The sequence below is a fragment of the Salvelinus sp. IW2-2015 genome, linkage group LG27 (genome assembly GCF_002910315.2).
Source record: "Salvelinus sp. IW2-2015 linkage group LG27, ASM291031v2, whole genome shotgun sequence".
Taxonomy (NCBI): Eukaryota; Metazoa; Chordata; class Actinopteri; order Salmoniformes; family Salmonidae; genus Salvelinus; species Salvelinus sp. IW2-2015.
The window spans coordinates 2,284,160-2,298,006 of record NC_036867.1 but is presented as its reverse complement, the minus strand read 5'-3'; the positions used below and the strand labels follow the sequence as shown (position 1 = coordinate 2,298,006).

The following is a 13,847-nucleotide window of genomic DNA, read 5'->3' as shown; positions in this document are numbered from 1 at the left end:
GGGGGGGTTAGAGGAGCTGAAGGAGTTCTACCTGGAGGGAAACAGCATCACGGGGGTGGTGTGTGAAAAGCATCACGGTGGTGGGGGGGTTAGAGGAGCTGAAGGAGTTCTACCTGGAGGGCCAGAGACTGCCCAGTGGGGAGAAGCCACTCTTTGACCCCAGGACTCTCTTTTCCCTCGCTGTAAGACCCAATAACAAACCAATCACCAACCACATCCTACAGTAAATGAAATTGTTTCAGCTCATTTCACACCACAATTGACAATTTAAATGCATGTTGTGCGTGTGCACCAGGATTCCACCATTGATCTCATGTTGCTCTTTATCGGTAATGTCATAATTTCCATCTCTGAGTAATCAGACCGTATGTATATGTTCACAATCTGCATTATGTCCTTGTCTGGAAAAGGTCTCTCAGATTTCCGTAAGGAAACTGGTCCCTGTAAAAGCGGTATTGTGCTGAGTTTGATGATGTTAAAGAGCTCTGTGGCACTTTCTGGTTTCACAGATCAACCAGGGCTGTTTACTCCTTAGACTCTGGTTAAACAAACTGCAAATCTCACATTCTTGTTTATTTTGATAATTAAAGAAATTGCAGCGCAAATGTAAGAGCTCCAGCTTTTTATCAATGGAACTGAAACTAAGATGAATACCAAATTTGAACAGGCGTATTTAATACAACAGCATTTAATAGAACCAAAGCAATCTATTGAACCATTTTACAGTGTTAATCAAGGATCAATAATATATACTGGTTATAAATATTATTTAAGTAGTTGTTCAAATGTTTTGCCATTGTATTTACAAAGTAGATTATCTTTGCAGGAGTCTTTAGGTGTCTTGAATATCAACAGGAACAACATAGATGATGTCAGAGATCTTGCCGTTCTAAAGAAACACACATTTCTTTGCTGCAGACAACCAGCTACAGGACATGCAGGTACATTTCCTCATGAAAGCACTACTACTGATGGAACTAATACCAGTCGCCACTTACTCTACTCTTTACCAACGTGACAAAAGTGTCAACTGTGAGAATGTTGTGCGATCAAAATAATTACCCACATCACAGCAACTATGCGTGGCGTTGTGTATCAAAATCAATATGCTCGCTATAAGAGGATCAGGGTAACATGAACGTAGCAGCSCTGCCCTCTGTAAGTGATGTGTGAAATGATATGGAGAGCAGAGTGCTAAAGAACCAAATCTTGCAAATCCCGCCAGAGGTTCCCAGTCTCTGCGACTCGCACAGGGTCAGAATTATTCAACAAATCAGCGGCCTGGTCCCCCAGGACTGCCCTCGCTGACAGCTTTAAAACAAGCGCAAGTTTCTCTCCTTTCTTAGGAGGCTGATTTTTCCTCTTTCTCTGTGAGTCCAGCATTTGATACCTCCTCCCCAGCAGTACCACTGAACTTGATGGGAGATTCATTAAAAGCAAAGATATGGTTTCTGCTCGCTGTGTTGACCTTGAAAAACGAACTGCTGTGCGTTCCTGAGGCTCCACTTCTGAGGGATTAAAAAAAAACTCTATGGATCTGAAAGGCTTAATGGCTGAATTATTGTAAAAAGCCATTTCTTGATCCACACTATAATGTCACTTTGGGACATGGCATTGAAAGCACACTGTTAGCGTGGGTAACATTGGCACTCAACATAAATGATATTCCACTGAGAAGAGCAGCCCTCTGCAGGTAATTGCTGTACATGTGTCAGAGGGAGCTTTCATGTTCTCATATTTAGTGGATATCTCCTTTAATTTATACAACCCCTCTGCCACTATTGATCCTGCAAAGACAGCACCATGAAGGATCAATCCCTCCTTCAGCCCAGTGTGGTCAGAATCCCCAGGAAGCATTATGGATTTTTAAAATAGATTATGACAGGCAGTCAGCCAGGGTGACAAATGGGCTGGTATCTACCGAGGCTGTTAGCACTGCACGAGGACCAGGGAGGACGGGGGAATCGAAGTGCTGGTCAAATACAGGTTCATAACTGGCCAATCATTAAGTCCAGTGAGGAACCAGGGCCCAGCAGCCCAGCACAGTGCTCATCCAGCCTAGGCCGCTCTAGTCTTCGCGCCCCCGCGTGGGGGGCAATTTGGCGCTGGGCCGCTCCTCGCCAGGGCCCTTGTGAGTGACGGCCCTGACACGATCATTTATCAAAGCCTGGGAGCGCGCCGCGCCGAGGGGTCCCCTCTGAACTGATTGCAGCGCGGGCTGGAAAAGTGGAAGCGCTTTGGCCGAGACAGGAAGGCAATGAACAATCAGAGCGTGTCCAGAGAGTATTCATATTTCCAGGCTTGGATTAATGTGCCTTTAGATAAACATACACTGCGGGGCAGGCAACACGCTTATTAGTCACATGACACCAGTGATTGTTTATTAAAACAAGCTGATGTGTTGTTTGCACCTTTTCTCTTGGACTTTGCTCTTGGCAGTACAACCTTTGAATCGTGTTGTTGTTTTTGCTGATAGTATGACTTTCCCACTGGAGAGTGGTTTGTGTGGTTTGTTGATTACATTCATTGTATGACTTCTTATACATTGTTGAATGTACAGTCTGTAGATGCATTATAAATGGATACTTTCGAGTCCTCCATATTCACTTCCTCAAAGGTTGAAGTGCCACTTTGTTTCCACACTTTGTCACGTAAAGACTGTACAGAGACTCTACAATGGTATATAGTGTCCAACCTCTATACATTCGTAAGTACAGTATGTTCAACATAAGTATTTATCTTGTGTGCTTTCAGGATTTAGAGGGGGTGTTGAGTCAGTGGCCTCTGCTGCATCGAATGGATTTGAGTGGAAATCATGTCTGCCACAAACCAAAATACGGAGACAGGCTGATAACTGTGTGCAAAAGACTGGGTGAGTAAATGGCCGCACACCGCCACCAAAATGACCGTAGGAATTGTATTATGCATTTTACATGAGGATGTTTCAAATAACTGATGCCTTTGACCTAATTCGCTACAATTGCAGAAAATATATCCGCTCTAAAACACATATGGTACGTAAATTAATTGTAGACGATAGTAATATTGTTTTTGTAGAGGAGTTCCATATTAACTGGAAAGCGTTGAAAGACGGCAAGAAAAAATGGAAAGATGAAAGAATGATGACCAGCCAGATCACCTATTCCTTTACTGGTAAGATAATGTACTGTTATATCCAGATCACCTATCCCTTTACAGTAAGATAATATACTTCGTCTATATACCAGAATCACCTATCCTCTTTACTGGTAAGATAAGTACTTTATATCAGATCACCATTCTCGTCACTGGTAAATAATGTACTGTGTATATCCAAAATCACGCTATCCCTTTACTGTAAGATAATTACTGTTATATCTTTTGATGACCGGCCAGATCCTACCTATTGCCTTTACTGGTAATATTAATGTACTTTATATCCAAGATACCCCATATTCCCGTCTACGGGTAAAGATTAACGCTACGTTATATCCAGATCACTCTATCCCTTTTACTCGTAAGATAATGTACTTGTATATCCAGACCACCTATCCCTTACAGGTAAGATAAATGTACTTCGTTATATACCAGCAATCACCATTATCCTTCTACTTACTGGTAAGAATAATGTACTGTTATATCCAAATCATCTATCCCTTACTGTTAAATAATGTACTGTTAATCTTTACTGACCGGCCAGATCACCTCATGCCTTACGGTGAAGCTATTAATGTACTCAGTTATATCACAAATCACCTATCCCTTTACTGGTAGCATAATTGTATTGTTATAGTCTTCCTTATAGACCGCCCAGACTGCACCTATGCCTTCTACCCTGGTAACAGCAAACGTAACTAGTATATCAGATACACCCTTATCCCTTTACGGGAGATAATTTTACTGTTATATGCCAATCCACCGTATCTTCTGTTTCACCTGCGTAAGATAAGAATGTACTGTTCTATATTCCTGATCGCACCTATCCTTTATGGTAAGATAAGTACTTCATAATATAACTTAGCACCCGGCCAGAACACCATGCCTTACTGGTACATGATAACACTGTTATATTCCAAATCAGCCTCATCCCGTCTTACCTGCGTAAAGAATAATGTATCACTGTTATTCTACTGAATTCACTATCCCTTTACAAAAATGTGTTATTATCCGACCTATCCTTACAGTGTACATGTATAGATCCAGCACACCATCCCTTTACTGAAGATAATCGTACTGTTATAATCACCACTCGATCTACCGTAATCATCTCGTCTCTTCCTGCATCAGACATCCTTTCGAAGAGTAATGTACTGTTATAGCCAGCATTCACCTAATCCTTTTACAGTAAGATAAATACTTTTATATCCAGATCACCAATACCCTATCAGTAAGATACATGTACTGTTATATCCCGATCACACATATCCCTTTACTAACGAGTCAGATAATGTACTTTTCATATCCAGATCACCTATCCCATTTACAGGTAAGATAATTACTAGAATCTCAGATCACCTCATAGCCCTTTCACTGGTTAAATGATATTATGTTACGTTATTACCATGAACCGCGCCCAGATCACCTAGCCCCTTCACAGTAAAGATAACGTACTGTTACTATCCAGACCACCTAATTCCTTCACTGGTAGATAAGTGTACTGTTTATATCCAAAATCACCTAGCCCTATTACATCGGTTTATAAAGATAATTTAACTAGTTATCATCTTTATGACCGGAACAGCATCACCTATGCCTTTACTGGTAAGATAATTTTACGTCAAATTATATCGCAGACAGTCTTCCCCTATCCCTTACGGGCATGTACAAGAGTTGAAGTATGTACTTGTACGTATCCAGAATCACCTACTACTCCCTTCTTACTGGTAACAGAAATTGTACTCTATTCTTTGATGATGCCGCGGCCCAGTCATCCCCTATGCCTTACTGACTGCCCTGTTAAATAATTACTTCATTCCCAGGATCACCTATCCCTTCTACGGGTTAAGATTAAAATTAACTTATATCCGAATCACCTATTCCCTTTACTGGGTAAAGATAATTACTGTTATATCTATTCATGACCCAGCCAGATCACCGTATGCCTTACATGGTAAGATAATAATACGTTTATATCCAGGATCCCACTATCCCTATACATGCTAAAAACGTTACTGTAGTATCCAGATCACCTATCCCTTTACGGCGGTAAGATAATGTACTGTTATATCCAGATCACCCTTATCCCTTTACTGGTAAACGAAACTGATACTGTTATATCCAGATCACCTATCCCTTTACTGGTTAAGATAATGTAACTGTTATATCCAGATCACCTATCCCTTCACTGGGTAAATAATGTACTTTATATCCAGATCACCTATCCCTCTCACTCTGGGTAAGATAATGACTGTATATCCAGATCACCTATCCCTTTACTGGCTAAGATAATGTACTGTTATACTATTTTTGCAATCCTTCTGATAAATAGAGACATAACAGAACAAATTTTCTAACCTCCATAATTATTGACCAGCAGTAATGAAGAACCTCTTATACCAAAGATTTAAAAGAGACACTCAATTTTGTCAGAACTTAAAAAGTTAATATCCCCATGTTACCGCCATACACTTTTCTCTAAGGTCCACCGCACCGCAGTCCTACTTTGGTCCTGTTGTGTGTGTGTCGAAGTATTGTCAAAGGAACTGTGACAAGGCTGCTGTGTGTGTGTGTGTGTGTGTGTGTGTGTGTGTGTGTGTGTGTGTGTGTGTGTGTGACTTTGTTTGTGTTGCATCAGACTTCCACATGGGCCCCCATTCTTCATACAACTATAACTACGGCAACACCCTGGGCAAGAAGAATCCTCTGGAGGGGGCGACCCAGCAGGTAGGTCCACTCGGAACACTCACAACTGAACAGCGCAGCAATGAGGTACCGTAACAATCTATATTTCTATCATCCATATGAAACATTAATGAAAAAGAGATTAAACGAGTCAAAAACTTGCTGGATGTTGCATATTTATTAAAGGTCCAATGCAGTTTTTTTTTTTTAATCTCAAAATAATTTCTGGGTAACAATTAAGTATCTTAATGTGTTTGTTTGTAAATTAAAATGGTCAAAAAGAAACAAAAATGGCCTTTAAAAGGGGAAACAGTACAGTAGTGGAAAAGTAGGAAGATAAAGTGGCAGCAGCAGCAAAGGTTTCAGATCAAGATATCATCATTGCCTGTCACCAATACAATCAATTAAATGGTCTCTTTGGTAATTTATTAGTACCGTTTTGTAATACATCCATATGGGACACAACATTGTGGAAACATTCAGTGTTTTTAGACTGTTCAATATGACAGATTTAGAATACAGTGGCTCTTCCCACCCATGTTTGATAATTGATTAATTTCTTCATTCATTCATTCATACAAAAGTTAGAGCCAAATATATATCTCAGTTTGAAAAAGAACGCGTATTTAGTTGGTATAAGTGATTTAAACATCAACATGTTTCACTTAACTGTTTGTTTCCTTTTGTATACATGCTTGACGAATGGCCTGCTATTTGTCAAATGCTTATTCTTTGGGGGCAAATAAACACTTTTCTTTCCTGCTGTCGGCCTGGGGTTGACCATCAGTACAATATAAAAAGTTCATTCATTCTCTTTAATAGCCAATATACATTGCTTTATACTTTTTCATACCATATCCCACTTAAACATGATTTAAAGAGGTTGATGGTCACTTACTGGTCAGCTTTCTCTCTGTTCTCCCAGGCCACGGAGCCTGAAGAAAGTCTGAGGCCTGTGAGACAGACATGCCAGCTCTGCTAACACACACACTCTGATGACCCTCTCACGTCTGACTCTTACCTTGCACACAACACATAGCCTACCACTGCTGTCGTCACACATTAGGAGCAGACCTGACCCCTGAAAAGCGCACTCGTAATTTCGTTTTTTAAATATTTTATATTTTGTACATCAATGATAGTTGGTTTTGCCTGTTTGTTGTGTGTACCTAAGTGTACTTAATAAGAATGTTTAAAATACCTGGATTTTGGAGTGCGATGTGTTTATTTAGGAATTCCCCTGAATGCCAAAGAAGGGTGTTTTCCTATGGTGTGTCCATGCTGGGAAGTCTCAATTTCACTTTATAAAAATTATTTATAGGATTTTTCAAATTACATCACCAATTTGGGAAGTTATATCCCATAACTCTATATCGAATAAATCCACATTATAAATCCAATCTGAATTTGTTTTATTCCAAATAAATCACTTGGAATAGCTTCAATTTGAGTTGTTACTATCTGGTGTCTTTGGCAGTCTATTTTGTCTGTTCCCGTTGTGTAAAGGACATGTTTTGTTGTACACCGACGGTATGTAATGATGTCAGATATATATTTATTTTTATTTAACTAGGCAAGTCAGTTAAGAACAAATTATTATTTACAATGACGGCCTATAACGGCCAAACCTGGGTGACGCTGGGCCAATTGTGCGCCGCCCTATGGGACTCCCAATCACGGCCTGTTGTGATACAGCCTGGATTCGAACCAGGGTGTCTGTAGTGACGCCTCTAGCACAGTACCTTAGACCGCTGCGCCACTCGGGAGATATGCACTTGATTGCGCACCATTGTCATTTTATAAGATTCTTGTAGAATAAATGGTGAATATTTTCATTTCAACAAAAGCCTTGGTTAATTGATCAACATTTATTAAAAACAAAAAAAGTAATTTTAGAGCATCAAATTTTATTCGTCACATGCCTCGTGAACAACAGTGAAATGCTTACTAACGGGCCCTTCCCAACAATGCAGAGAGAGAGAAAATAGAGAAATAATAGAAAAGTAATAACACGCAATAATAAAAGTTATAATAAATACACAATGAGTAAAGATAACGTGGCTATATACATGGGGTACCAGTACCGAGTAGAGGCGCAGGGGTACGAGGTAATTGAAGTAGATATGTACTGTACATATAATAAAGTGAGAGCTAGTAAACAGTATTGCAGCAACGGTTGTGATGAGTAAAATAAATTGCAAACGGGGTCAATGAAGGTAGTCTGGGAAGCTATTTGGTTAACGATTTAACTAACTATTTAGCAGCCTTGTGGCTTGGGGTAGAAGCTGTTCAGGGTCCTGTTGGTTCCAGTCGTGCATCGGTACCGCATGCTGTGCGGTAGCAAACGACATATTAATTGCGTGATAGCCTAATGCATATTGCCTGCAGTCCCTCTCTCGTAATGTGTAAATAATTATTCAACACATCACAACCAACACAACAACTCCTCGCCGAGTGAGGAGTAATATTGGGCTGGTTATTGTATGCTATAAGTCTTGTATGCTCTAAGTCCCTGTCTAAATTCCCTGCGCACGGGCTTTTTAAAGTATGTCGAAGTATAACCCCTGAAAGATGTGGGGTAATTAGGGAATGAAGCTTACTTAACCCTTTTTGCTCTGCCTCATAATTAGTGGTCCTCCCCGAAGCAATTCTGTTACTCCATCCTAACAAAAACAATGTTTATTAAGAACCGTCTAATGATATAGCCTATATTATGAATACTTGCAATCATTCATTTGCCGACATCTCCGTTTGCGGACCCTGGAAATCAGTGATTAATTTATGAGTCGCAAGTATTTCCTCATGTAGGCCTGTGTTGATTGCATTGTTCAAAGTTTGTTTATTAGTCCTAGCTGTTTCATGGAAATCAGACTATTTTTCTACCTGCAACTCAAGGCACCCTGGCAATTAGTCAATTTTGCATATCACCTTACCCTCTAGTCATCTTGTCATCATGGTCTGCTGCAACCATTGGCGTCTGCAACATTAGCACCAAAATATTAGGGACTGTTTATTTGGGCATGTACCTGATATAGCCCCCTTGAAGCCTTTAGAAAGCAAAGCAGTGACCGAGCACTTGGGTAGGAAGGCAGGTATACCAGTTGACGACCCATATCAACGTAATAATACAGATGTCCCCTCTTTATTGACGTGACCATAATATGACAAAAATACATGGTTTGCTCACTAATGGTTTTGAGAGAAGTACCGTCCCCAAAATGGTGTTCGCTAGAAAAAATGCTGCCTCTGGTGTTGAAAAGGAGTCCCTCCTCTCTCCCCTCTGACAGAAACAAGTTGTGAAAGGGAAAGAGCAGAGTCTCTCCCACTGCCAGGCAGTCTTAAGGGCTTATGATTAATTACTCCGGAGTCTAAGAGTTGTCAGCTCTTTGGGTATCCAATAAATTAGAAGCTCCTGAAAGTTTTACGCACACACTCAGGTGAGCACGCATGGACACGGACCACTGCGCACCTTTTTCCGCGGCCGCGCCTCTTTATAAAGATGATCTGTATTTGGAGCGGCAGGGCTACTCTTCTCCACCTCGTATTGTAGCAGCAGTGGAGTCTGTGTGGTGCACGATACCTCTCTGCATTGCCTTGATGTCGTTACTCAAGACGGCGTTTTGGGGGAAATTTGAAGGTAAGTTCTCCTTATTTTCATAGACGACATGGCTTGGAATACATTCAAAGTAATATTATTTTCAGAGGGTTATGAGGTGTTTTGATTTCTTGATAACAGCATCACCATCAAGCACAGTCAATTATGTAAACATATTTAATGATGGTGATGGAACGTGCACGATAATTGGTATTATTTACATGAGTCTGCACCACATCAAATAATGATGCAACTGCCATAGAACTACTTATTATATGTTTCACATTCTTATGTCAAATTGAACTTGGGAAAGCAGCCTTAGGTCAAGGTTAACACACGTGGGTCTCAGTATGATTCTTTTTCAAATGCTTTATTGCAATAATGAAGGAACAATAACATGCGATTATATTTGATTTGGTATTTGATTGACATTCTTCACAACAATTTAGTAATGTTTTTATGGCATGTTGATTAAGTACATGTTGCCTATATGCGCAATGAATGCTGTATATGCGTATTGCAAATGTAAGTTTACTCAATAGGCCTAATTGGATACAGAATTTGTTGCGATACTATTTTAGCATTAATATTTTTCAAAATGCCTAAATATTCAACGGCGTAGTTATACACAAGTTCAAAATGCGCACAGTTCAAGAAAAGGGTGAGGATTTGATATGCCTGCCTTCATTTATGTTCAGCAACTAATTTGACCTGTTGCAGATCATTTCAATGCATTTGCGCACACTGGTCAATATACCTACATAAACTTGTACTATTTCTGTAGGCTAATGTAGGCTTATTATAAAATACAGAACTGTTTTTGTTTCAATTACAGTCTTGGCATTTTCAGTTTGTTTATGTAATTAATAGGCAAGTGAAAATGTACATTCATCAACAATACATATGTTACCCGTCAGGTTTATAAGTGCTCCCTATACGGTTGGAAGACAGACGATCCGCATGGATAGTGGAAATGGCCCAGTGACAGTTATGGATGAGAGTCCCACATCTAGCCCCAGCTCCAGCCCCAGTCCTGACATGCTGACCACCGACAGTCGACGTCCGGAGGCCCTGCAGCACTCCAGGGTGGTCCAGGCCGGTGGGCTCGGTGGCAGAGGGCGACCGGCAGCGGCCAACGCAGCACGGGAGAGGAGTCGAGTGCAGACCCTGAGAAGCGCATTCCTGGAGCTACAGAGGACTCTTCCGTCGGTGCCACCGGACACAAAACTGTCCAAGCTCGACGTGTTGATTTTGGCCACCACGTATATTGCCCATCTGACTCGGACCTTGCAAGAGGAGGGGATGGAGGAGGGAGAGAGCAATAGACAAACAGAGGCCTTACACTCGCTGAAAGGTGAAGGTTACCTGCACCCTGTGAAAGTAAGTAGGCTCAATACATTTTGACGTTGAATTGATATCGAAATTCCATTTGAAACTGACCTGACAAAGTGTGTGATAATCGTGTCTCAGCTCTATTCGATAAACCACATGATAGAAAAAAAACATGATAATAATAAAAATAGTTGGCTAACAATTATCAATCATGCATGCATAAAATGCATTTAGCCATCATTGCACAACTTTTTATATTACACAGATCTTTAAAATGATTAGGCTTCCTATTATGTTTAATACAATTATACAGAGAGGAATGGCTATTATTGGTAATTTGCACCATAAATTGTGTAAAATTAAACATTTAAATTAATATCTTGCTTAATGTATGTGTGTTCAACTGAAGAATGACTTAAAATAAACGTATTAATTATATTTTCAGGTGCATTGAAATCAGTTAATTGCACTCCCTAAGTAATTTGTTATCTTTTTATCTTAACAGAAGTGGCCAATGCGATCCAGGTTATACGTCGGCGCCAGCGGTCAGTTTCTGAACAATTCAAAACAGACAGAAAATCAAGGCGCATCATCGTCGACCTCGCAGACATAAATGTATCCACTGCATAAGGGACTTCTAATTCAGACGACCATTAATTAGTAAGACTCTTTCAGCTAAATCCACCCATGAGGACTTATGAAATGGACAGCAGATTCGTCGTCTGACAGTGCTTATTATTTTTATTTATCAAACAACTGAAGTCTGCTTTTGACTTCAGTATTTTCATGTAAAGGAGACAGTCACGACTCTTTCAATAGTAGGAACACATTGTAAATTAATATATTATGTGATTATGTATATAAAATCTGAGAAAGCCTGAATATTGTTGCTCTTATTTTGGCCATGCTGTGTTTCTGCTCTGCTTTCTGCTGTTCTGTGCCTGTTGGAGATATTAACGTGTGTATACTTTTTAGAAAATCCGTGTCTGGTGTAATGAACATTTGCACTAAATGCATGTGTGAATAACTTAACATCTGTCATGTGAAGTGATCTGTCAGAATCTCAACAATGGTAGGAGCCTCATCTTTTTTTATTACGTAAATGTTTGTAAAGGTGTATTTTGATAATGACTTGAGAAATAGAAATAAGACATGTCTCCCACTCCATCGGTTGTAAATAAGTTTACTGAGATGTATTTGTTCTAAGTGGCCTAAATAATCATGTTCTGTAATTTAAGACAAGCTTTATCTCTTAAAACAATCAAGAGGGATTCCATTTTATTATTTGCCTAACAAGGGAATTATGAGTTGACATTCTTTGGAAATATGCCATTTTTTTCATGTATGTGCAGTCAGATATATATTTTACACAAATGCACAATTTTGCAACCACAACAAACTCCTCATTACAATAAATGTTAATGCATTTCAAGGCACATATTGTGGAATGTATTATAGGCCCTAGCCTATTCAAAATGGTAGTGACTCTTTCAGTGTGTGTATAGTCTAGATGCCGCGTTCAAAACAATGGGAACTGGGAACTCGGAAATCTCTGAATTCCGACTATCAGTGTGTTCAAAACAACTGGGAACTCGGAAAAACAACTAGCTCTGACTGGGAAATCGATTTGAACGTCATCCAACTCTCAATTCTAACTCGGGAAGTCGGGCCTCTTTTACAGCTCGGACTTCCCGACCTGAAGATCACTGAAGTCATGATTTGACCTCCCAGTTGTTTTGAACTCGGCAAGAGGCCACTTCTATTAAAGGGATTAAAGGGAAAGTTCGGATTTGTGCAATTAATTCAAAAAAATATATCTACTTCCCGAGAGTCAGATGAACTGGATATCATTTTTATGTCTCTGTGTTCAGTTTTAAGTAAGCTGCCAACTACCGTTAGCGCAATTGCTAACTACTGAAAGTCTATGGGAACAGCTAGTGGGTGAAATCGATAAAGGGCCTCATTGCCAAAATCCCAAACTATCCCGTTAAACTATAGCATAACTTTTGAGATAATTCTAGCTTTATAAAGTTTAAATCGAATGGTCAGAGATCAATTTAGAAAGTGCACTTTTATGTAGGCTACTCAGACACTGTTACACTGCTGAAATGTGCAAATTGGAGACTTAGCATAATATTCAAAGAAAAACTGATAGTACTAGCTGGTAGTTTTAAAGGCCCAGTGCAGTAAAACAATTGATTTCCCTGTGTTTTAAATACATTCAGTGGCCAGTTTATTAGGTACACCCATCTATACTGAACAAAAATATAAACACAACATGTAAGGTGTTGGCCCCATGTTTCATGAGCTGAAATAAAAGATCCCAGAAAATGTTCATACGCACAAAAAGTATATTCCTCTCAAATTTTGTGCACCAATTTGTTTACATCCCTGTTAGTGAGCATTTCTCTTTTGCCAAGATAATCTATCCACCTGACAGGTGTGGCATATCAAGAAGCTGATTAAACAGCATGCACATTACACAGGTGCACCTTGTGCTTGGACATTTATTTTATGCAGTTGTCACAACACAATGCCACAGATGTCTCAAGTTTTGAGGGAGTGTGCAATTGGCATGTAGACTGCAGGAATGTCCACCAGAACTGTTGCCAGAGAATTTAATGTTCATTTCTCTACCATAAACCGCCTCCAATGTCATTTTAGAGAGTTTGGCAGTATGTACAACCACAGACGACGTGTAACCACGCCAGCCCAGGACCTCCACATTCAGTTTCTTCACCTGCAGGATTGACTGAGAACAGCCACCCGGACAGCTGATGAAACTGAGGAGTATTTCTGTCTGTAATAAAGCCCTTTAGTGGGGAAAAAGTCATTCTGATTGGCCTATGCCCTCCCATGGCTGCGTCCCTGCCAAATCATGTGAAATCCATAGATTTATTTCAATTGACTGATTTCAAGTTAATGTCACATGCACAAGTACAGTGAAATGCCTTTCTTGCAAACTCAAAACCCAACAATGCAATAATCAGTAACAATGTAATACTAGAATAAAAAAAACAGGAGAAGAACTGTAACTCAGTAAAATCATTGGAATTGTTGCATGTTACATTTATATAGGTTGGACCCCCTTTGCCTCCAG

At 39.8% G+C, this 13,847-nt stretch overlaps 2 protein-coding genes across 2 annotated transcripts in view; both read left to right on the top strand.

Annotated features, from left to right (window-relative positions):
* Positions 1 to 6,802, top strand: part of LOC111953854 (protein phosphatase 1 regulatory subunit 42) — a 9,894-nt gene extending 3,092 nt beyond the window's left edge. The window contains 6 exon segments of the mRNA XM_070435659.1: positions 71 to 182; positions 827 to 897; positions 899 to 941; positions 2,755 to 2,872; positions 5,774 to 5,862; positions 6,746 to 6,802. Of these exon segments, the coding sequence (XP_070291760.1) occupies positions 71 to 182; positions 827 to 897; positions 899 to 941; positions 2,755 to 2,872; positions 5,774 to 5,862; positions 6,746 to 6,802 (490 nt within the window).
* A 2,327-nt stretch (positions 6,803 to 9,129) lies between these two features.
* On the top strand, positions 9,130 to 12,179 carry LOC111953244 (transcription factor 24). Its single transcript, XM_023972388.1, has 3 exons — positions 9,130 to 9,457; positions 10,333 to 10,795; positions 11,253 to 12,179. The coding sequence occupies exons 2-3, from the start codon at positions 10,376 to 10,378 to the stop codon at positions 11,358 to 11,360; spliced, it is 528 nt and encodes a 175-aa protein (XP_023828156.1). The 5' UTR covers positions 9,130 to 9,457; positions 10,333 to 10,375; the 3' UTR covers positions 11,361 to 12,179.
* Positions 12,180 to 13,847: the final 1,668 nt, after the last annotated feature.